Source organism: Chiloscyllium punctatum, chromosome 14 (assembly GCF_047496795.1).
Source record: "Chiloscyllium punctatum isolate Juve2018m chromosome 14, sChiPun1.3, whole genome shotgun sequence".
In the NCBI taxonomy this organism is placed as follows: domain Eukaryota; kingdom Metazoa; phylum Chordata; class Chondrichthyes; order Orectolobiformes; family Hemiscylliidae; genus Chiloscyllium; species Chiloscyllium punctatum.
In genome coordinates, this window is record NC_092752.1 from 27,997,235 (window position 1) to 28,020,640 (window position 23,406).

The 23,406-nt window shown below is 42.8% G+C and overlaps 1 protein-coding gene across 5 annotated transcripts in view; it reads right to left on the reverse strand.

Annotated features, from left to right (window-relative positions):
* The window catches only part of LOC140485677 (ETS-related transcription factor Elf-2-like), a 176,042-nt gene that overhangs the window by 10,430 nt on the left and 142,206 nt on the right, over nt 1-23,406 (reverse strand). For 4 of the 5 annotated variants that reach the window (XM_072584084.1, XM_072584085.1, XM_072584082.1 and 1 more), the window contains 4 exons: nt 11,686-11,859; nt 10,346-10,432; nt 7,134-7,326; nt 1,940-2,314 (listed from right to left, as the gene is read on the reverse strand). In XM_072584084.1, the coding sequence (XP_072440185.1) occupies nt 1,940-2,314; nt 7,134-7,326; nt 10,346-10,432; nt 11,686-11,859 (829 nt within the window). The remainder of the gene's footprint in view (nt 1-1,939; nt 2,315-7,133; nt 7,327-10,345; nt 10,433-11,685; nt 11,860-23,406) is intronic. The other variant, XM_072584086.1, reaches the window with a different exon arrangement.

The following is a 23,406-nucleotide window of genomic DNA, read 5'->3' on the forward strand; positions in this document are numbered from 1 at the left end:
AGGGAAAGGTGGAAACCCCACTGAATTGGGAACAGGGAGGTCAGTCGAGAATAGTTTGGTTGGCCTGGTAAAAACCGCAGAAGCTCAAGGTGGAAACGATGGATCAGCCTCAAAGGAAGGTGTTATGGCATGTTGTTATGGCGCAGAGTGAGAGACCCATTTGGAAACATGGGACAAAGCAGCAGGACAGCTCGGCAAAGATCCAGGAGCTAACTGCATGTTCATGGTCTTTGAAAGTAGAATTTTGGTCAGTGCAATACAGAGAGGATGAGATCACATGAGAAAAGGTACAGCAGAGAATCATGTCAGTCATGCAGGAATGGGGAACTTTTGAATGAAGATTGGAAAATGGATTTGTCTGAAACGGGAGAGAGATGTAACTGAGATGTAGAAAATTATTTATCACCACTGACACACAATGGCATCATCTAAGGTGTGCACCATCTACCAGATGCACTGCAGCGATTCGCTAAGGCTCATGCAAAGGCATGTTCCAAATCTCTGATCGCTACCATCCAGAAGGACAAGGGCAGCAGATGCAGGGAAACACCCCATCAGCTGCAAGTTCCTCTACAAGCCACTCACTGTCCTGACTGAGAAATATATCACCGTCTATTCACTGTCACTGGGTCAAAATGCTGGAACTGTTTTCCAAACAGAACTGTGGCTTTCCCCATGGCCTGGGAGCAGTGGCAGTTGAGAGGGAAGCTTGCTACAACCGTCGCCAACCCAATCCGGGATTGAAAATAAATACCAGCCTAGCCAGCCACTCCCATGTCCCACGTACAAATCAAAAAAAGTGAGGAGGTCAGCTATAGTGGATAGGAAGCGTCCGTTTCCAAAACAGGTCCATGCTAGCAGCCATAGGTGATTCTATGACTCAGAGTTGATGGGAATTTTTCCACCTGAAGGAAGGGGAGGTTTGCCTGAATAGATGGTAAAGGTAAAAAGTAAACCGTATTACACTTAGTGTCAAAATCCAGTTACAGTGTAATCAAACTACACAGCTCCTATACAGTCAGCAAAACAAAAAATAGACTGAATGGCCTCCATCTGTACTGTAAATTGTCCATGTCTGCACGAAGAGGAAAGGGCACTTGGGAATGGAGGTGGATTGATGTAGAAAGATCAGGGATAGCCCTTGGAGGAGGTAGGATGACTGGCTTCAAAAGGAGAGCGGCTGATGGGAGGGACGTCGGGAAGGGGGATGCTGTTCGGTGGAACACCCGGAAGTGGGTCTCACAAGCTCAATGAGCTTGAAGCGGGCATGAAGGAAGAGAGGAGGCAACTAAGACCAGGCAAGGTATGTTGGCTAGATGTGGGCTGCTGGGAGGAGCTGAGTCAGTCAAATAGTCCAAATATTAGTGGCAAGGTCATCCATGAGCTTATTTAACCCGCTGAAGGTGAATGTGGACAACCCTAGTACAGCAAACTGGGGTTAAAGCAGGACTCATGGTGTTGAGGAAAGTCAGGAGTTAGCTGTGCTCAACGCGATGATGGGAATGATTTTGACAGTGGACAGTGAGGCCCCACAGCTGCTGATGGGGAGCAGCAAGAGATGGGGATCGATGGCTAAACCATGGCCAAGGAAGAAGCAATCTCAAGAGAATGGAGTAAGGATAGCAGAGATTACATGAAGGGAGATGTTAAAGGAAGACAGCTTGGCAATTAATTCAATGAGGAAATAAAGACAGAGCACAGGAGTTAAGCTCCAGATTGAAATGATGATCTACTTTTGGATGGGAGCCTAAAGAGACATAGACCTGGAGTAAAATTAACGTGGATCAGCCTTCCACAACACCTAATTTTAATAATATCCAAAAGATTTAAACAGATAGGGAAGATCATTTTAAAACCATGTAAAAGTACCACTTATGGTTCAGTCTGCAGCTACCTGCATATACATCATTAACAGCATTTGTGCATAGGAGCTACTAACCTTGGAACTGTTGTGGTTACTACCGGAAGGGAAGTTGGAGGCACCTGTGATAAAACTCCACCGTGACCAGATGACGAGACCTTCACCGTTGTGGCCCTCCCCATCTTCACCACACTCTGGTGAGCGGGGTGCCGCGCTCCTCGCGAAGGCAACAGTATTTTTGAAGCAATGGGAGAGGCGATATTTTCCGAGGATGGAGACATCACCTCAGATAAGTTACCAGTTGCATCAGTTCGTATTTCAGATGGATAGGATCCTACGTTAGGATCCGTTTTGTCTTCATCAATAATTACGAGGTTCTTGGGCATCTCTTTGAACTGATAGACCAAGCGCTGCCCTTCCACCTTGGCCAGGATCCCTCTTTGGTAATAATACCTAAATAGGAAGAAAGAGGATTCACATTTACTTAATATCTTGCATGAAGTATTTCATTGTTAACGTAGCACATCACCTCAGTAATGCAGGAAATGTGGTACCAATTGGAGTCCAGCAAGTTCCCACTAACAATAATATGAAAATAATTAGATAATCTGTTTTCATCATCTTGATTAAGGAATAAACTCAGCTCTGGACGTGTGAGAACACTCCTGCTCCTAAACATAATGCTGCAGTTGAAAGAAAAGCTTATGACAAGATTTCAAATCTTAAAAGAGACACAAACATATGCTCCTGTTATGTTAAAGCTCCCGTCACAAGACATTAAACAATAATTTGTCAGTAAATGTACTACAGACATTAATAGAAATAATAGCTGATAGAAGCATCCGGAAGGACAAATCCAGAATATTACTGCTGGATATTTGGCAAAGCTCAAGCGGATGCAGGAAAAAAATTATCATTTAAGCAACTTGACTGTTGCTTTAAAAAACACATTTTGTTGAACCTTTTTGTCTTGCATCAGGACAATTTGCAAGAATTGCCAATTTAAGGGGTAATCCAACATTTATACAGTTATATACTTCAGTGTTTACTTGCCAACCAATCAGCGCTCTCGTCTAATGTAGCAGAAAGGTCAGTATCCCCCTAAACTGGTATTCTTGCAAACTGTCCTGATGAGTGCAAGACAAATGGCTTCAACAGAAATGTCTTTTTCAGTAACTTCCATATGTCGTTAAAAGGCTTCTAGTTTTCGATTATAGAAGCATCCCAGAAAGAAGTTCAATTTTTTTTATTGCTTCCAATTTCTGATCAGACATGGAAACACATTCCATTGGAGGCAGAAATTTTACTGCACAACTTTTCTTCAAGATGGATAACCAGGTGCTCTTTATTGGACTGAGTGGACCCATTGAGTCTGCAATGGCAGAGGCACATTCAGCTGATACTTGGTGGGAGCTTAGCTGTCCTCAGCTAAAAACATCTTGATTCCCACAGTCGGCTATGCAGTTCTCTGAACCTGCTCTGTCACCCAATAAGGTCATGACAGATCTGGCCGTAGCCTCAACTTCACTCTTCCATCTGGCTGCCAGAACCCTCAATAGTGCACACAAATCAACACTGAATAAAAGCAGGAATTGGGAATGGCGCTGATATTTATACACTGTCTAGGGTTAAATCAAACTCTAAAACACTGGCATTCTTTCATGGTGAGTTCCAGTCTCATATTCTGCCAGCAGCAATAATGCCTATTCTACCACCATCCGAACACCCTGCTCCACACGCAGTACTGCAGCCTAAGTACTGCTGGAAACTTCAGCGATGTTTGTGTAATCTCCAAATGTGACTATTTCAGTGCTTTCTAAGTAAGCCTCCCACCCTAGCTTTATTGAAAGCTACACTGCCCAAAACTGAGCTTGCACAAAGCTACTGCCTCCACTGAAGCTAACATTTTATATTAAAATTCCTCAGCATTCTTCATCCCAAATTCTAATTTTTGCCAGTTCTACAACTGTGTTCCTCCAATTCTGGTTTCTTGTGTGTATTCTGAGAATTTTTCACTTCTCTAGTCCAAATTCTCTGGACCCCCACTCCCCGAACCTCACCACCTCCCCCCCCCCACTCCCCGAACCTCACCGCCCGCCCCCCCCTCGCTCCCCGTACCTCACCGCCCCCCCTCGCTCCCCGTACCTCACCGCCCCCCCTTCGCTCCCCGTACCTCACCGTCCCCCCCTCACTCCCCGTACCTCACCCCCCCACCGCTCCCTGTATGTCACCGCCCCCCCCCCACTCCCCATAACACAGTGCAACCCCCCCTCACTCCCCGAAACTCACTGCCCCCCTCACTCCCCGTACCTCACCGCCCCAACCCCCTCACTCCCCGTACCTCACCGGTACCCCCATCATTCCCCGTACCTCACCGGCCTCCCCCTCGCTCCCCGTACCTCACCGTCCCCCCCACTCCCCATACCTCACCGCCCTCCCCCCTCACTCCCCGTACCTCACTCCCCCTCTACCAGTACCTCACTCCCCGTACCTCACCGCCCCCTCACTCCCCGTACCTCACCGCCCCCTCACTCCCCGTACCTCACCGCCCCCCCACTCCTCCTCTAACAGTACCTCACCGCCCCATTCCTGTACCTCACCGCCACTCCCTCACTTCCCGTACCTCACCGCCCCCCACCCCCTCACTGCCCGTACCTCACTCCCCCTCTACCAGTACCTCACCGCCCCCTCACCCCCCGTACCTCACCGCCCCCGTCACTCCCAGTACCTCACCGCCCCCCCCCACTCCCCCTCTACCAGTACCTCACTCCCCGTACATCACCGCCCCCTCACTACCCATACCTCACCACCCCCCCTCACTCCCCGTACCTCACCGCCCCCCTCACTCCCCCTCTAACAGTACCTCACCGCCCTCACCGCCTCCCCCCTCACTCCCTGTACCTCACTCCTCCTCTACCAGTACCTCACCGCCTCCCCCCTCACTCCCCGTACCTCACCGCTCCCCCTCTACCAGTACCTCACTGCCCCCTCACTCCCCGTACCTCACCGCCCCCCCCCACTCCCCGTACCTCACCGCCCCCCCCACTCCCCGTATCTCACCGCCCTCCACTTCCCATATCTCACCGCCCTCCACTTCCCATATCTCACCACCCCGCCCCCCACTTCCCGTACCTCACCACCCCCCACTTCCCATATCTCACCGCCCCCCACTTCCCATATCTCACCGCCCCCCACTTCCCATATCTCACCGCCCCCCACTTCCCATATCTCACCACCCCCCACTTCCCATATCGCACCGCCCCGCCCCCACTCCCCGTACCGCACCGCCCCGCCCCCACTCCCCGTATCGCACTTCCCCCCACTCCCTGTACTTCACTCCCCTTCTTCCTTTACCTCACCGCCCCCCTCTCCCTTTAAGGTTCTGTTCAAACACAAACTCTTCAACAGAGCTCTTGTCTCCCGCCCAAACACATCCCATTGTTGAACTTTCTCCGATTATGTTCCTGTGGTGCACTTTGTATTTTTAAACCACATGGAATACGCTATATAAATATAAGTAGCTGTTGAAATATGATGCCATTAAGACTTACAAAAGCATATAAACGTGCACAAAGCTCAAGTGCCAACATTTGTGCAAACGTTATCACAATCTGTAAAACGTCCTATAAATTGTGTACAAGTGAAATGTTGGGAATGGTGGAATTGTAAAATTACTGAATCTACTGAACCAAATGGAGGACTTTCAGCCCAGAACTCAGAGCTAAGAAATCTGTATTCAAAGTCTTCATTACAGTAACTTGTAAAGTGATACCTGCTAATGCAGATACAGAGCCTCAAAACAGTCTGAAAACCAGACTTTATAAGCTGCCATGCAATAATTTTAATTGATACCAGGCCAAGTTGGCTCGGTGCTATGGTGCCAAGGTGACGTGCTGGACAAGTTATCATCGTCAATCGCCAGGCGTTTACAGTCCATTGAGTGATCCTTGAGCCAAATCAAGGACTCAAGACTCTTGTCCCAAATCCAGCACAGCCTAAAAGTCAGGCCTACCTAGTTTTTTATGCACCTTCAATTGTTCCTTCTTCACTATTAAGTATTTTTCTTTAAATCTTTATTAATATGAAGTCAAGTGAATAAGTTCCTCACGTCACTATTAATCAAATTAAGGTTTTGATATTTTTCTCTGAATACCCAACAGCTCTCAGTTGAGGCTGTTTTGGGGCATTTGTTATAAATTCAAACATGGGTTAACACAGAACAGACCCATCTGAAAGCAAAGTACTTAACAATTCTACTGAGAAAAAACTATAATCTTCTGAACGTTATACTTTCTTCCCCTTTTCAGGGTGCCTTTATCATTCACATCCAAGAGAGTAGATTGTTCCTATCCACAGTCACTGTCAATATGCAGATGAAGAAATACAATTTGTCTTCCAAAATATCTCCAAGTTTGAGCGAACCAATTCAACTGAAGTACCAACTTAGGTAACAGCCTACATTTCTTTTCAATTTAGCAACTTTGTATCCCTCCTCAAATGCAATCCAATGTCAGCATAATGCAAATAAATTAGTACAGGGCACCCGGTACACCCTCACATTTGAGAAAGTGATGCCCTAGTTGTTGTCAAAGTAATAATGTGCTAAAAATAGCTTGATATGCGAATATAACAATTCAGAATAAAAAGCACAAATTGTACAGACGTGAAGAATGAATTCAATTAGGCAGAATGAGCAGTGACTTTCCTGTTATGTCAAAGCACGTGGCTCTCCTGGAGAGATACGTGCAAGCTACAGTACATCTTTGAAGTAAACATACAATGTTGCTGATGCCCTTAATGATGGGAGAACGACAGCAATTCAGAACTACAATTCTCTGTTCAAACTATTAGTTAATTGAACCGCAACACTTAGTTTTGTTATCCGTTTAAATGCTAGCGCATTAAAAGGTGGAATATTTAATGTGTTCTGTAGACCATTAAATCGTCACGTTTTGCAAATACATTATAAACATGTCAATTTCCCCTCCTCCACCCACTAGTGGTGAACAGCAAATTTGATTTGACACCCGCTGCAAGGGAAGTTTGCAATGCACTAACAAACCCAATCAAACACCTTGACGTAACTGGCAAAGATAACTTAAAACAAAAATTCACTTCAGAATTACCCAGAATACTAATTTTAAAATGAAATCTCTCTTTACACCAAGGCATTATTTTCAGAAATAGATAAATTCTACAAAGTTGTAAATTCAATGGCCACTGTAGGTTACTGTTTTATTTACTAATTTTCTTTTCAGAAAGGTGCCGTTACCTTAGTGCCCTACCCATTGTCTCATAATTCATGTCTGGCTTGTTCTTGTGTTTGCCCCAAAGCTTGGAGACTGCCTTAGAGTCAACCAACTTGAAGATGCCCTTTTCCCGCTGAGTCCACTTGATGTATCGCGGGCAGGTGCTTTTGTCTTGTAATAGATCGAGGAGGAACTCCCAGAGGTAAGTAGTGTTCCCTGGGGAAGCAAAACACAGCAGAATATGAGTGGCTCACTCCAGACAAGTGCAAAGTTCAAGAGTTAATGACACATGTTCAAGCTAAGTGGGAATAAAGCATACATTCCTGATCAACATTCCTCATATGCAAGGCAGCAAACTTCCAGCTTTGAGAACACAATGAGAATAGCAGAATTCAGTTCCCTTTCACAATCCCCGCGGAATTACTAATATCTGCCAAGACGTGAGGCAATGAGCAGCTACTGCTCACCTACTTAGCCCAAGCTGACAAGTGTCAGTGGAGAAGACACTCAAAATGATTTACATGGATGCTCCTGACCACAGGATCTATGTAAGACAGTGAGAATTTAGTGAGGAGTAAAAGGGACCACCAAGTACATTCAGCATGACTTGCAAGGTAAGTGAAGATTGTAATGCCAAGGCCTGGATCATTCTGTATTTTCTGATAAATGTTAAATTTTATTTAAATTGCGACGGAAAAGGATTATATTAAAACAGCGCTTCCATGTGACCATTTTAAAATCTTGAGGATAAGGACAAAATACAAGCTTCTAACAGAGCAATAAAGGGTTTGCCTAAATTTCCAATCCTCCTGGCTTCGCCCAAAGGCAAACGTTCAATTCTGTTGGGAGAAACTCAGCAGGTCTGTCCACATCTGTGGAGAAAGAAACAGAGTTAACAGAGTTTGGTATAATTTTTTCAGTTTTCTACAAGAGTCATCCCAGATTTGTAACATCAACTCTTTCTCTCCACTAATGCTGCCAGAGCTGTTGAGTTTTTCTAGCATTCTCTGACTCTTTCAGCTTTCCCTCCGCAGTATTTTGCTTTTGTCCTATACTGTTGCTTGGTTACACAGCACCGTCATCCTCAGGCACCTACCTTCAAAGTCTTTCTCAGAGTGCAAACCTAAGGAGCAACTATAGCAGGACATTGGCTGTGAAGATCCTTACTCATCTCGTAAAACAGTTACAAAGGAGGCCGTTCAGTCTATCATGTCTATACCAGTTCTTACGCAATCCCCTGCCTTCTCCTTGTAACCCTGGACATTCCTCTTTATCAAACAACTATCTAATTCTCTTTTGACTCTTGGGCAGTGCATTCCTGATGTTCACTCTTTACCCAAAGAGTTATTATTTCCTCACGGTGCTTTTGCTTCTTTTGCCATTTACTTTAAATCTTGGCGCTCTCATTCCTGATACATAGCTTACGTGACTTCCTAGCAGGGACCATGGATGTTGGGGGAGGGGGGGGCTACTTTGCCCATTTCATGTTTTCACCAATAAATTTTGAAATTTCTATTTTCTATAAATCCACACTCACGTTTTTTAAAAAGCTTGTGGGCAAAGAAATTCCTTCCCTTGCTTTTTATGCGATGAGTTTGCACCTTCCAGCTTCAACTCACCCCAGGCGAAATCAACAGTTTTATAACGTTGAGCATCCTTCACAAATTTTTTTTAAGCTTCTCCCTTCCAGGGAATGCCCTCAATCACTGCAGGATTACAGCAATTCCATTCCTGTCTTTTGCCACTGCACTCTGGAGGAATCAGAAGCACCAAGGGACTTGTAAAGAAAGAATAGATTCCACCCCTTTCCTTCCCAGAAAAAACAGGCTTTAATTCAAATTAATCAAGAGAATATCGTTCCCTTCACACATGAAGATGACCGTCCCCTCTGTGCAAAGTACAACATGCCCACAATGCTTCCAATCCTTAATTACTTGCCAATTGCTCTGTGACTCCATTAGCTTTCTCTCCCAAGGCCTAGGTTCTTTGTTGAGGTGGAAGTCTGGGATTTGGGGGAAGGTGCAGTACATTCAGGCAAACAGAGTCATAGAGATGTACAGCACGGAAACAGACCCTACGGTCCAACCCGTCCATGCCAACCAAATATCCCAACCCAATCTAGTCCCACCTGCCAGCACCCGGCCCATATCCCTCCAAACCCTTCCTATTCATATATCCATCCAAATGCCTCTTAAATGTTGCAATTGTACCAGCCTCCACCACATCCACTGGCAGCTCATTCCAGACACTTACTACCTTCTGCGTGAAAAAGTTGCCCCTTAGGTCTCTTTTATATCTTTCCCCTCTCACCCTAAACCTATGCCCTCTAGTTCTGAACTCCCCGACCCCAGGGAAAAGTCTTTGCCTATTAATCCTATCCATGCCCCTCATAATTTTGTAACCCTCCATAAGGTCACCCCTCAGCCTCCGACACTCCAGGGAAAACAGCCCCAGCGTGATCAGCCTCTCCCTATAGCTCAAATCCTCCAAACCTGGCAACATCCTTGTAAATCCTTTCTGAACCCTTTCAATGATCATACTTCAGGTGAAAGTCTAAACGATAAGGGTCAGTGAACCATTTGACCGCAAAAGGAATGCAACGCCGCATGTTCCGTTTTATCAGGGGCAGTCAACTGTCCAATCCCAGTGTGTGAGCACTGGAGGCAACTGAGTCCATTCCCCCTGTAGACACAACAGCGCAGGCTGGGATAAAGAAACTCAGCCCAGATTGAGAATGAAAGCCAAGCCTTTTTCTGGCTCTGTTTCAGTGGCTAAATGTTCCCACCGAGCACATTAACGCTCTGCAATAGCAACATCTTCAAGCAATTAAAATGCAAAACCATCGAAAAGCTCAAAGCGAGGTTAAGATGGTATGTTTGTCAGCTGAGTTAAAGGAATTCCACAAATTAAAGAGATACCAGGCCAGTTATACAGGTTCACCAGCACCTGTAATCTTCCAGTGTGGGTGGTCTGCAGGTCAGCCCGTTGTGTTATACCAATTCCCGTTATCTCAGTAACAAGCTACTAGTGATTAATAGAACAGGGGCACATTTGTGCAAGTGCTTTGCCTCCAAAAATATGACCTGGATTTAAATATTTGGTAGTGAACTTTCAACTAGGTTCACCCCCATCAATTTACTGATCTGCTCAAGAGTGCAAAATCCTTCGAATTCCCACCCTCTCCCTTCCCGTGGTTTTGACAGTATGGGAGTTCGCCTTTGACAGCTACACTTACCCTTCCCTTCTCTAGCCTTCTTTTTCACAGACAGTTCCGATGGACTATCAGGCAACCCAGACTGCTGGTTCTTTGGTTTTCGACCAGCTGTAAGACAGATTGGAATGCTCATTTACTATAAATCTCACTAAATTAGTGAAAAGGGCAACTCTGGCCCCAGTTCAATTATATAGTTGAACTGCTTCAGAAAGGAAAGGGAGAGTTACAGAAAACAACTTAGCAGAATGTGGCTTTGCTACGGTTGATCGTGAATTCAAAGTGCTACTTTATTCATAAATAAGAAAAAAAAAACCTTTAAAACCTTAATTTGATGCGGCCTTCAGCCTGACAGTAAATTACTTAAAACTCCAGTGAAATTTCCTCATAAGCACTTGCCTCAAATTGGGAAAAAAAAGGGGGTGTGGAATTGTAACAGCATAGTGTCACCTGACATCCATATGGCTGCAAATGTTCAAGCTCCGTCCTAAATCCCAACTGTGGTATTTCAACCCCTACTCTGACTGACAGATTTACAGGCGGGAGTCTTCATACATTTACATTAAAATAGATTAGGTTAGGTTAGATTCCCATGGTTCCATGTCAGACAAAACAATACCTTCAACCACAATACAGAGGTTGAATTTTGACCTAAAACCAAGAGCATTGGGCAGTCTAGTCAAAACAGAATAAAGCAAATAACTGTCAATCACAACACATCGAAGATCACAGCAGTAAAAGGCCCATGTGGACAGCTAGATCCATCACTAAAGTTGACACTGGATCATTACTCAAAAACTTTTCCTGGTACCACATTATAACTTCAAAAGTAATGATTTGCAAACAAATATTTTGTTCAATTTTTGCATCCAAAATGTCAATGTTGGGGAATGGAACTTTCATGCAAAGTATCGAAAAAATTAACCTTTCTACAGATGCCAGACGCACAGAAAAGCAGTAGTGTCTTAACTACACTTTTATTGCAAAATCTCAAATGCATTAATACAAACAGTTTCATTCCCCTGCACCAGCCAACCACATGTAGTGAAATGACCAATTCAGTGTCAAATGATGCCAGTTAGGGGTAATTTAACATTGTGACCTGCAGCTAGTATAAAGTCAGTTAAAAATTGTTCAAGTTATTTCCATTTGAAACCTTATCAGTAAAGAGGGTTTTGTTTTATTATATCAAATGTTACTGAGTTACAAACCATAACCACTTTCACCTTAAAATGTTTTTGGGGGGGGCGGGGGGGGAAGATGTGTAAATTCTCCCCAAAAACAGCAGATAGCATGCCCTATTCAAGATATGGTCCAGATACTCTGGATATTTCACTACTTGCAATGCTGAGAATGCCTTGTACCTTTCTTCTTTTTGGTTGGCTCTGGGGGCTCTAGTATTGGTAACGCAGGAGACGTGTCCATTGGCTCAGACTCCTCTGTAGACACTTCCACCACCGTCTCCGTGATCACGTCAGGCCTCATGGCAGCATGAACAAATTCTGGAGTCGACACACAGGGTGGCACAAATACCTGGACTACACAAAAAAGTTTAAAAAGATTAAACCTAACAAAAAAAGTGAATATTTGTCATTCACACCTTACAGATAAATAAGAATAAATGGCCCTGAAGACAGAGCACATTTCATACCCAGTACTCAACTTGGTACACTTTCCGACAAAGGTACTTCCACCTTTGATAATCAATGTCTTCCCCTATTGCAACCTAAAGTGCTTCCTGAATAACCACAAACTGCCTCAAATCAACAATGAATTGGGTGTACAAGGTCTCACCTTTTAAATTAAGTAAAAGCAACAACATCCCCTTGACATTCATCACAGGTTCCCAGTGGTATCGTTTTATACCAGCTTGTACCTCAAGCACTGATCAATCCATAACAAGCAAAACTGAAGTTGAATAGTGTCTAACTATGTTACTTAGTACTGAAAGAGCACTCAGAGCAATAAGGAGTATGAGTCAAAATCAGGTAATTTAATCAAATCAAAAGGGGACAACATTAAAAAAAATAAGATGCCTCTCAAAAATATAAACCGAATTGAAAATTGTATTGTCTGAGAGCTGACTTCTTTATTGTTCTTTCTGTGGTCAATCCTATCGATCAGTAAATCTTAACTTTGGAAAACAAGACTGGTTCATATCCACAGCTCAGCATTATACAAATTCATAAAACACTGTTTTAAAAATGTGCAAGGTGACTCGAGGAGCTCAAGACACACTTGTGTTATTTAAAGAGCTGATGAAAGCAAAAACTCGATCCAATGGCGAAGGGCAACTTTTAAAGTACCACACAATATTTAACTTGGTCTAGAAGACAGAAGGATTTGCAGCTTGATCAAGATGATATGCCAAGCAATGTCTGCCAGATTACTGAAAATACTTGGGAAAATTCAGGACTGAATAAATTACTCAGCTGTTCATTTCATAGCATTCATAACTATCATTGTTTTACATGAATGTTAGATTAAATTATTTAAAACCAATTAATGAGAGGCTTTAAGGTTCACTCAAGCAATCTGGACAAGTTCTTTATGTACATGCTTGCAATATAAGCATGACAATGAATTAAGCTCAACAACTAATAAATTCCAAGTGTTTTCTTTAAACTTTCTTTAATCCTCACCAATTTCCCTTCATGCTTTTCCACAAATCTCCCTCATCCTTATCTTTCCCCTGTAGTTACATTAACTTCACAGAGAGTAGATATAACCAATCTGGAAGCATTTCAGTGATGCTGTTCATCTGCCACCATTGGTCAAAGTGTAAAGTACTACCCAAATGCCTCAGAGTACATCCCCCAAGACTAACATTTTGGAATAAAATTACCGTCCACTTAAGAGCGCAGTCAGATCAGAGTATCACAGAAATATAGGAAATAGGAGTAACAGTAAGTTATTTGGTGGTGTGACCATGCTCTGCAGTTCAGTACAATCATGGCTTAACAACCAACTCAAGACCACGTATTCCTACTTTCGTTTCCAGTCTGTATGTGTCACCACCCCAATCCATGCATTTTGATTTTTCATGCTAATCTCTCTCTGAAATCTTATCAAAATCCTTCTGAAAGTCCAAGTAAATCACGTCCACTGACTCCCCCCATCAACTCTACTAGTTACATCCTTAAAATATTCCAAAGAGATTTGTCAAGTATGATTTCCCACGTTGTAAATCCACGTTGACTCGGTCACGGGTACTGTCTGTTTTCCAAGTAATCTGCCATTAAATCTTTTATAATGGACTCCAGCATATTCCCCTCTACTGATGTCAAGCTAACCAGTCTATAGTTCTGTTTTCACTCTAGCTCCATGTTGAAATATTAGGGTTATACTAGCAATCCTCCAACCTAAAAGGAACTGCTCTAGAATCTATAGAATCTGAAAGATGACCACCACCGCTTCCACTATTTCTTGGGCCACTACATTCTGTGGGCAAAATTAATTACTTTTCAGTTTGTCACCAGAACTGAATAGTTCAGAAGTTGTGGGTTCAAGTTTCATCCAAACAGCATGTAAAACAGGCCAACACTTCACGGCATGAGAAATGGAGCATTGCAATTTCGGTGGCTTTCATTTTGGGTGAAGCATTAAGCTACAGTTCCAGTAATTCCAAATTGCCATTAAAATATCTCCTGATACAGCTCGAAGAGGAACAGACGTCCGTCAGTCTCCTGACCAACATGCCTTACTTAGCTCAAACAACTAAACAAATGATTAGTCAGTCATTTACTGCAATGATTTCTCTGGGATTCTCCATTGTCTCAATGCTGACTATTGATTGAACATGAAGTACTTTAGCAAGGCTACAGGTGCTGAAGTGTGTATTGGATGCAATTCCCTTCTTTCAAAATTGAGGTTTCAATCTTCACAAAATGCAGTTGCAAACTAAAAGCTGGTCCCCGCTAACTGACCTAACCTTTGGCCAAGGTCAACCAGACAGTCATCCTCCGCTGCCTCTCCTCCAGTATCCTGGTTTGGTTTCACTTCTATATATTATAACCTGTTTAGTGGCTTCTCATTCCTCCCTCTGCAGCCTCACGTGAAAGAGATTTCCTTCTCTGACCTCCTCCTTCCTCACCTACAATCTGCAAGAAAGGAACTTGCGAGTTCAACCCTCACTCAAGCAGATACTTCAAATGCAGCCCGAGGGAGCAATATCCAGTCAGAAGTTGCTGCTTTCATAGAAGTTGTCAAATCAAAGACCTGTCTGCATCCTTTGGATATCCAGAGATTAGATTGAATTCCCTCCAGTGAGGAAACAGGCCCTTCGGCGCAGCAAGTCCACACCGACCCTCCAAAGAGTAACCCACCCAGACCTACTTCCCTACATTTACTCCTGACGAACTCACCTAACTCTACAGGCAATTTAGCCTGGCCAATTCACCTGGCCTGCACATCTTTTCAAATGTGGGAGGAAACCGGAGCACCCGGAGGAAACCCACGCAGACACGGGGAGAATGTGCAAACTCCACACAGACAGCCACCTGAGGCTGGAATCAAACCCGGATCCCTGGTGCTGAGAGGTAGCAGTGTTAACCACTGAGCCACCATGCCACCCGCGATGAGAGAGGAACCTCAATTATCCAGCATGTGATTATCTGGCAAGATTGCAAGGAAAGTAAGAGGGGAGGTATTTGCAGGAGAAGTGTTCCTTTAAATGAGCAATACATACGCAGAAACAGAATATAGGTCATTCTGCTATAACACACGCTTTGTTCACGTGAACTCGCTATAACATGATTGACAAATTGGGGACACTTTCTAAAGCATTAACTTTTAAAGCATTGTATGGGTTATAACAGGATTCTGACCACATTTGTTTAATGGTGCTGCTATTACGCGATTTTCCTATAATGTGGGATTGCACGAGAATGGAACTACCGCGTTGTAGTAGGACTGACTGTCTATCATTCAGTAGACTGTACAAAACCTACAATTGTACAGTGACAGATTTATTCTGAGTCAAAAATACCACTGGAGATCTGCTGGTCCCTTGACATTATTCATACATTACATACTGAGCACTAGTAGTTGCAATTTCACCTATCAACATCCTATAATCATGGAGAACTCTCTAACAAAAATGAAACTACCAGATCCTGGCTACAATTTGGCAGTGATAAGCCAAGGTTATGATCACTTCATAGTAAATTGAATATGTAATTTTAAAGCTACATAAACATTATACTATAACACATAAGAAACATTATTTTGTTACCAAGATTGAACTGTGTGTTAAGCTGACCACTCCCCTTAATTCTGCAGCATAGTATAGGTACACAATCCTTTATCCAAAATCCTGAAATCCAAAAAAGCTCAGAAATCCAAAGTTCTTTTTGTGAGGTTTTGTTCTCCATAACAAGGTTGTTTGATGTGCTAACAGTTAACCCAACTCCACACCCACTCAACCCATGTCACTCATATGTGACGTGGGGGTGTGGCCCAACACTGGCAGGCATCAATTCTGTCTCAGGGCTCCGAGTACTGTCAGGTGCATCTGCTGTTCGGTAAGAATTATTTTTATTCCACTGTGAAACTGTCACTTATTCTGAAATCCGAAAAATTCTGAATTCAGAAAGCCAGCTGGACACAAAGGGTTTCGGATAAAGGACTGTGTAACTGTAGTTGTGTAAGGTCAGGAATCTAATGCTTGCTTGGTGAAAGGGATTTGAAAACATCAGCAAGTATTATCTCAGAAACACTCAGTACTCCAAGACTGCAGGTGCAAATCAGGAAATTTGCCCAACAGATGACATCTGATTTTTGGTTTTCTACACTTTTAAATATGTCAGAAACCTCAAGCATCATGCAAGCTTCCAACAAAGCTTTTTTTTGTTACATTCATCCATACCAATGAGATTCGTGAATATACATAATGTTAGCAATTTTTGAGAAGATCTGTAGCTTAGGTTAATGATAAGTATAAGTTAGCTCGCAGAGCTGGAATGCTTGCTTTCAGACATTTCGTCACCATACTAGGCAACATCATCAGTGAGAGGCTCCAGTGAAGTGCTGGTGGTATGTCCCACCTCTCTATTTACAGGTCATGGTTTCACAGGTGGGTGATGTCATTACTAGTTCTTTTTTTCAAGGGAGGGTAGTTATGATCTAAATTGATGGAGTTCTGGTTAGAATGTTGTGCCTCTAAGAATTCTCATGTGTGTCTTTGTTTCGCCTGTCCTAGGACGTGTGTGTTGTGCCAGTCAAAGTGTCGTCATGTTTTGTCTGTATGTATAGAAACTAGTGATAAGGGGTCATGCCTTTTGGTGAACAGGTGGTGTTCATAGATACATAATGTTTTCAAACATATTTTCCAACGTGAATGAGAATTTGCTCCCAGTCATAGAGACACGCTTTGTCTAAAGTTGTCTCTCTTTTTAAAAAATATCTTTTTTATTCACATCTTCTACACTGCCAAGCCTACATGGTAAACACAGATCTATATGATCTGCTTTTGATGTGACACAAATACTTTTAAGCAACCTAATCATTGTTCAGAAAACAGATGATTGGAAAAACCACACTGTAGCCTGGAAGAGCTGTTTGATATCAGACTCTTAACTAATTATAGAGAAACTTTGATGATCCGAACGACACAAGTGGGGAGTATTTTGTGGGGATAATCGAATGTTTGGATAATCGAATGCTGGATAACACAGTTTAGCCAAGCATCGGGGCCGTGCAATCTTGCCAGATAATCTGAAATTCGGATAATCGATTTTCCTCTGCAGCATTTGTTATATTCTGGGCTGCATTTGTTGTCATTCCAACTACAGGGGGCGCCCTCAGCCCATCTAGTTATACTACCTATCACATGATCTGTCACTAAAGACTTCACATCTAAAGGTTATTTTAAAAAGGGGGCAACCCAGTTGCTCAATGCTGCCTCACAGCACAGGGACTTAGGTTCAATTCCAGCCTTAAGCAACTGTCTTTGCAAATTTTGCATGTTCTCCCCACTTTTTATTTTGGAGTTTCTCTCCAGCTAAACAAGTGCGCCTTTTGATTCTACTGAACAAGTGTGATCTATATGGACTTCAGTGAGGTGTTCGACAAGGTTCCCCATGGGAGACTGGTTAGCAAGGTTGGATCTCACGGAATACAGGGAGAACTAGCCATTTGGATACAGAACTGGCTCAAAGGTAGAAGACAGAGGGTGGTGGTAGAGGATTATTTATCAGACTGGAGGCCTGTGACCAGTGGAGTGCCACAAGGATCGGTGCTGGGTCCTCTACTTTTCATCATTTATATAAATGATTTGGATGTGAGCATAAGAGGTACAGTTAGTAAGTTTGCAGATGAGACCAAAATTGGAGGTATAGTGGACAGCAAAGAGGATTAGTGCTGAAAATGTGTTGCTGGAAAAGCGCAGCAGGTCAGGCAGCATCCAAGGACCAGGAGAATCGACGTTTCGGCCATAAGCCCTTCTTCAGGAATCAGGATTGCCTCAGATTACAACAGGATCTGGACCAGATGGACCAATGGGCTGAGAAGTGGCAGATGGAGTTTAATTCAGATAAATGTGAGGTGTGGCATTTTGAGAAAGCAAATCTTAGGAGGACTTATACACTTAATGGTAAGGTACTAGGGAATGTTGCTGAACAAAAGAGACCTTGGAGTGCAGTTTCATAGCTCCTTGAAAGTGGCGTCACAGGTAGATAGGATAGTGAAGAAGGTGCTTAGTATGCTTTCCTTTATCGGTCAGTGTGTTGAGTACAAGAGTTGGGAGGTCATGTTGCGGCTGTACAGGACATTGGTTAGGCCACTGTTGGAATACTGACAGATACTGGGCTGATTGGCCAATAACTTTCCCAATTCCCCTCCTATCTAGGACAAAGGCATGGCATTAGCAGTTTTCCAATTCACTGGAAATCTCCCAGAAAACTGGAATATTTTGAATGCACAAGCACACGACAGAGAGCAAGAGAACAAAAATGCGAGAGAAAGTGAGAACAGCAGATAGCAAGAGAATGTGAGTGGGAGGGAGCATGAGAATGAGTGCGCATGAGCACGAGTGAGTGTGAGAACGAGAGCGGTGAGCGAGCGTGAGAATGTGTGCGCGTGAGCCACAGTTAGCATGAGAACGAGAGTGCGTAAGCATGAGAATGAGCGTGTATATACACGAGTGAGTGCGAGAATGAGAGCGTTGAGCTAGCGTGAGAATGTGTGCGCGTGAGTCAGAGTGAGCGTGAGAACGAGTGTGCGTGAGCGTGAGAATGTGTGCGCGTGAGCAGGAATGAGCGTGAGAACGAGAGCGCGAGAGTGGGAGTGAGCGTGAGAACGTGTGCGCGTGAGCATGAGAACGAGAGCACGTGAGCAGGAGTGAGCGTGAGAACGTGTGCGTGTGAGTGGGAGTGAGCGTGAGAACAAGAGTGCGTGAGCACGAGAAAGTGTGCGCATGAGTGAGAAGAAAAAAGTGAGAGTGAGAGCGCGAGTGATCAAATGACAGCGAAAGTGCAATGGGGGAACACAAGAGAGGGAGAATAAGATCACAATTCCTTCACGTTTCAATACACAGGTATACCCATTGGGAAATTACATTCCCTACAGGGTGGAAACAGGCCCTTAGGCCCAACAAGTCCACACCAATCCTCCAAAGAGTAACCCACCCAGACCCATTCCCCTACATTCACCCCTGACTAATGCACCTAATACTATGGGCAATTTAGCATGGCCAATTCACCTGACCTGCACATCTTTGGACTGTGGAAGGAAACCCATGCAGACACCGGGAGAATGTGCAAACTCCACACAGACAGTTGCCCGAGGTGGGAAGTGAACCCGGGTCCCAGACGCTGTGAGGCAGCAGTGCTAACCACTGAGCCCTAAGTAATGACTACAATAATGACCAAGATTCCTACTGATTCAGTTGGCAATATCAGAATCTTCTTCAGCCTTGTATATGAACAGGAATAATATAGGTAATTTCCCCTGACTAACACAAACAACTTTACAGTATATCTGATAAGCCTTTTCATTGGATTGAAAAGTCAATAAACTCGTCATGACGCTGGTTTGAAACAGTCACATTTGCTGTGTTGAAATGTCCACACTTGGCCACCAGGTGTCCCTGCCACAGGATCTGACTCTATAAACTGAGCAGCTGTAAGCTGACATCCAAATAAAGTGTCAGAACTCAACCAGCCTTTTAAAAGACAGAAGACGCAGCCACAACTCCAACTCGGCTGCAGATTAAGGTAGGCATTTTTAAAAGACACAACCATATTTTTTCCCCCTTTACTTTTGACAAAAAGAATGAATCTTGCTGAATCAGGCCTTAAGTTTTAACACAACTGCATCCCAGATTCCAGTCACAACCCTGCACATCTGGGTTCCAGGCCCAGACACAGTCTTCCTGGGCCAATCCTGACACCATTTTGCAAACATTTTTGAACAATGAAGTTCTTATTTTAACAAAATGTAAATTCTGAATTTCTATCTTTATTTCCAAACACTTCTTGCTGGAAAAAACTTAAGCCACTTCAAGGCATCAATCTCCTCATACTGACTTGCAGCCTCACTCCACCTTAAGAACATCTTTCTCGCCCAGCTGTTTTCATCTTTCTCACTCGATTATTAAATCTGCCTCCCACCTCGACCCTACTGTACCTCCCCATCCAGTAAAATGGCCCTCCCTTAGCATTCATATAGTAATGCCCAATGCCTTTTAACCAATGCTCCTGCCAAGCTGCCTGGGCACAGGGCTGCCTGAAGGATTCTACACAGGCAACTGTGTTAATATAGTGCCTTGGTTAAGCTTTAACTAGAGTATTGTATAGCTATCATTGCCTTTTTATCTGGACATTTTGATATTAAAAAGGCACAGAAAATAAAGATTTACAAGGATGATCACAGATTAGGTTATAACCGACTCCCATTCTATGATAACTACTGCACATAGACAACTAGAGAGGCCAGACACAATTAAACATTCAAAAGAACATTGTCTTTAACCCCATTGCAACTGAGAACTACACTTGGCCTCAATGCTCCCAACTTTGGATGCAACTGGAGATAAACTAATTAATTGACACATTAGAACATCAACTCTCAGTAACCCCGACTGCTCTAGTTTCTAGCTTATCAGATGCAAAATAAATGCTGTATAATCTTATTAAAATCAGAAAAGCATGTTTGCAGACACAGATTCATACAGCTTTTAAAATCATCAAAATGCTGTTTGTAAGAAAACCTCTGAAGCTGGCTCTCGTTTTTCAAAACTTGAAGGAAAGCAAGAAATGCTACAGGGTAAAAGAAAAGCATTCGAACAATACAATTGCTAGTATTGCCGCGTGCTGAAAGATGAGACATACAGTATATGATTAAACTGTAAAGTGCATGGTAACCTCATGGTAAACTCATATCTAAGCAGAGAATAGGTCAAACAATATAACAGACAGCAAGGTGTCCAAAAAGCAGCAAACAGAAGATGGCAAAAACTAGTTACTTAGACTAACAGAACGGAGGAGATATTAAAATCAAAAAATGCTCGAGAGACTCAGTAGGTCTGGCAGCATCTGTAGCACAGTTAGCAGTTCGAAATCCAACCTGACTCTCCTTCAGAATGACCAACAGGAGGGCATTGGTGCGCTTTTGGGACTGGTGCTGATTTTGCCTTGGGAAACCAAGAAAGCATTTGCGGTGACATCAAATTGAAGCATAAATTAACACTGAAAACACTGTAGCAACATACAAGCAAACTTGTAGAAACTTGAAGAATAATGTTAAAGGAAAATGAACTTCCATGTAGCTATGTATAAGGTGACACATTTTGGTAGAAAGAATAAGGAAAATTAACCCTTTAAATGGGGAGGCGAAGCAAATTAATCTTGAGGTATAGGTCCGCAAACATTAAAAATAGTAACACATTAACAATGGCAAAAAAAACACAAAGACCCAGAGTTTATTTCTACAGAATCGGAAAAGAAGCTGTGATAATGTCCAGCCCTGGTTAGGTTACAACTGGAGTACTATATAGTTTTTTTGATGCCTTATTATCTGGACATATTGGTATTAAAAAGGCAGAGAAAACAAAGGTTTACAAGTATGATAATAGGTCTGGTTATAACTGTCACTAAGGACTGCACAGACACAAATTCTTCTCTCTGGAAAAAAGAGAAAGGATTGACCCAATACAAATCTTTAAAACTATGAAAAGACCTGATAGCGCAGGGAGAGAAAATATTTGGCACTTCTGAGAGAATGAGAAGGGGATTGAGAAGGGGTCTATTACTCAGGGTCACAAATGTGGTATATTAGTTAAAGCCTTTCATCTTGCACTCACTGGGATGATGCGCAAGAAACACAACGACAAAGGAAAAATAATGAGTGCAGGATGTAAAGCTTCAAGAAAATTTAACATTTTTCAGCAATGCTCAAGTTCTGTACTACTGAATAACAGTGTCGAACTTGTTACCAAATGAAGTGGTTGAGGTAAAAGTTTTTAAAAGGGAAACTAGATTATTGCATGAGGGAGAAAGGAATAGGAAGAAATGCTGATTGGATTCATTGAATTAGGAGGGAGGAGACTTGGGATAGATGGCTTCCGTGATGCAATTTCTTTGTAATTCTATTAGAAAGTGGAGCGCACAGCTTGCAGCTCCGAGAAAAAAATTCAGGTCTAACCACTCGCCTTTGCAAGAAGCCACTATTCTTAATGAAAGCCACTAAGAAAAGTATTAAGACATAAAAAGCAATGCAAATGATAAATTTATTGGCATTTCTGTTTCTTTGAAACTCCTACTTTGAATGTTTGGATTTTGCGTAAACTATGATAAAAATGGTAACAGGCAAGTATTTCAAGTATGTTTAATGATTTGTAGTAATGTGATGGCCAGAAATCAGAAATCCAAGTGACTAATTTACATAGGAAATTATAATTGAAAGAGATTGACAAATATAAACATATAGACTTAATGATTTTCAGCTACATCAGATCACATCTGCTGCAACAATGGTGGGTTATAACCAGCAGCAGCCACTTAAATCAAATCGATGACTTCGAGCAGTGTACCAAATGTAGCAGATCCCAACTTACTCATGATGATCTAAACTTAGGAAGTCACAAAGAGGCTGCAGAGGAATGTCAACAGGTTAAGTGGGCAAGAACATGACAACTGGCATATAATGAGAAATGTGAAGTTACTCACTTTTGTAGGAAAAGTGTTTTTTTTTAATAAAACAGGTTTGAGTTTGGGAAACATTAATATTCATCGGGACCAGGACATCTTTGTATGTAAAGCACTATGTGAATATGCAGCAAGAAATTAGAAGAGTCAATTATTTATAGTCTTCACTACAAGGGATTGGTGTGTAAGAGGAAAGACGTCTTCTTGAAATTGTACAGAGCCCTGTTCGGACGACACTGACGATACAACGTATCATTCTGCATTGTTTAATTGAAGGAAAGATGTAGATGGAGCACAACAAAGATTATCTGAACTGGTTCCTGCGCAAAGGTAATTTCTTTATGCGACAAATGCTAGAGTTTAGATAAAGCAGTGATCTTGCTGAAATGTAAAATTCCTTATTGATGAGACAGGGTAGATGATGGAAGGACGTTTCTCCTCAGAGGGAAATCTGGAACAAAAGATGGCTGACTTGGAATTGGAAGATGCAGTTAAGATAGAAGATCAACTATGATCTCACTGAGTGGTGAAGTGGACTTGGATGATCCAAGTCAAGATTCGAGTGGGGCTGGAAAAGCACAGCAGGTCAGGCAGCATCCCAGGAGCAGAGGAAAAAAAATTTTTTTCAAAAATCGACGTTTCAGCCAAAGTCCTTCATTGGGAAAGAAGGATCTACCCCTGCTCCTATCTTCTTGTACGTAGTGCAGAACTTCACGTCAGCACGGGAGAATAGGTCAACATCCACAACGCAATTTTGAAGCAGAGAGCAAATGGAAACCTGCATTTGTTGATTTAAAATTCTTGGTTACATCCTCAGTCCAAGTGTGCAATGATATGCTTTAATGGATACCACAAAACACCAACACTTTGATGAGGATATCACCGCTAAATGTTAATTAAGTATCGCACGGGCACCTCTCAGATTGGTTCTATCCATGTTTC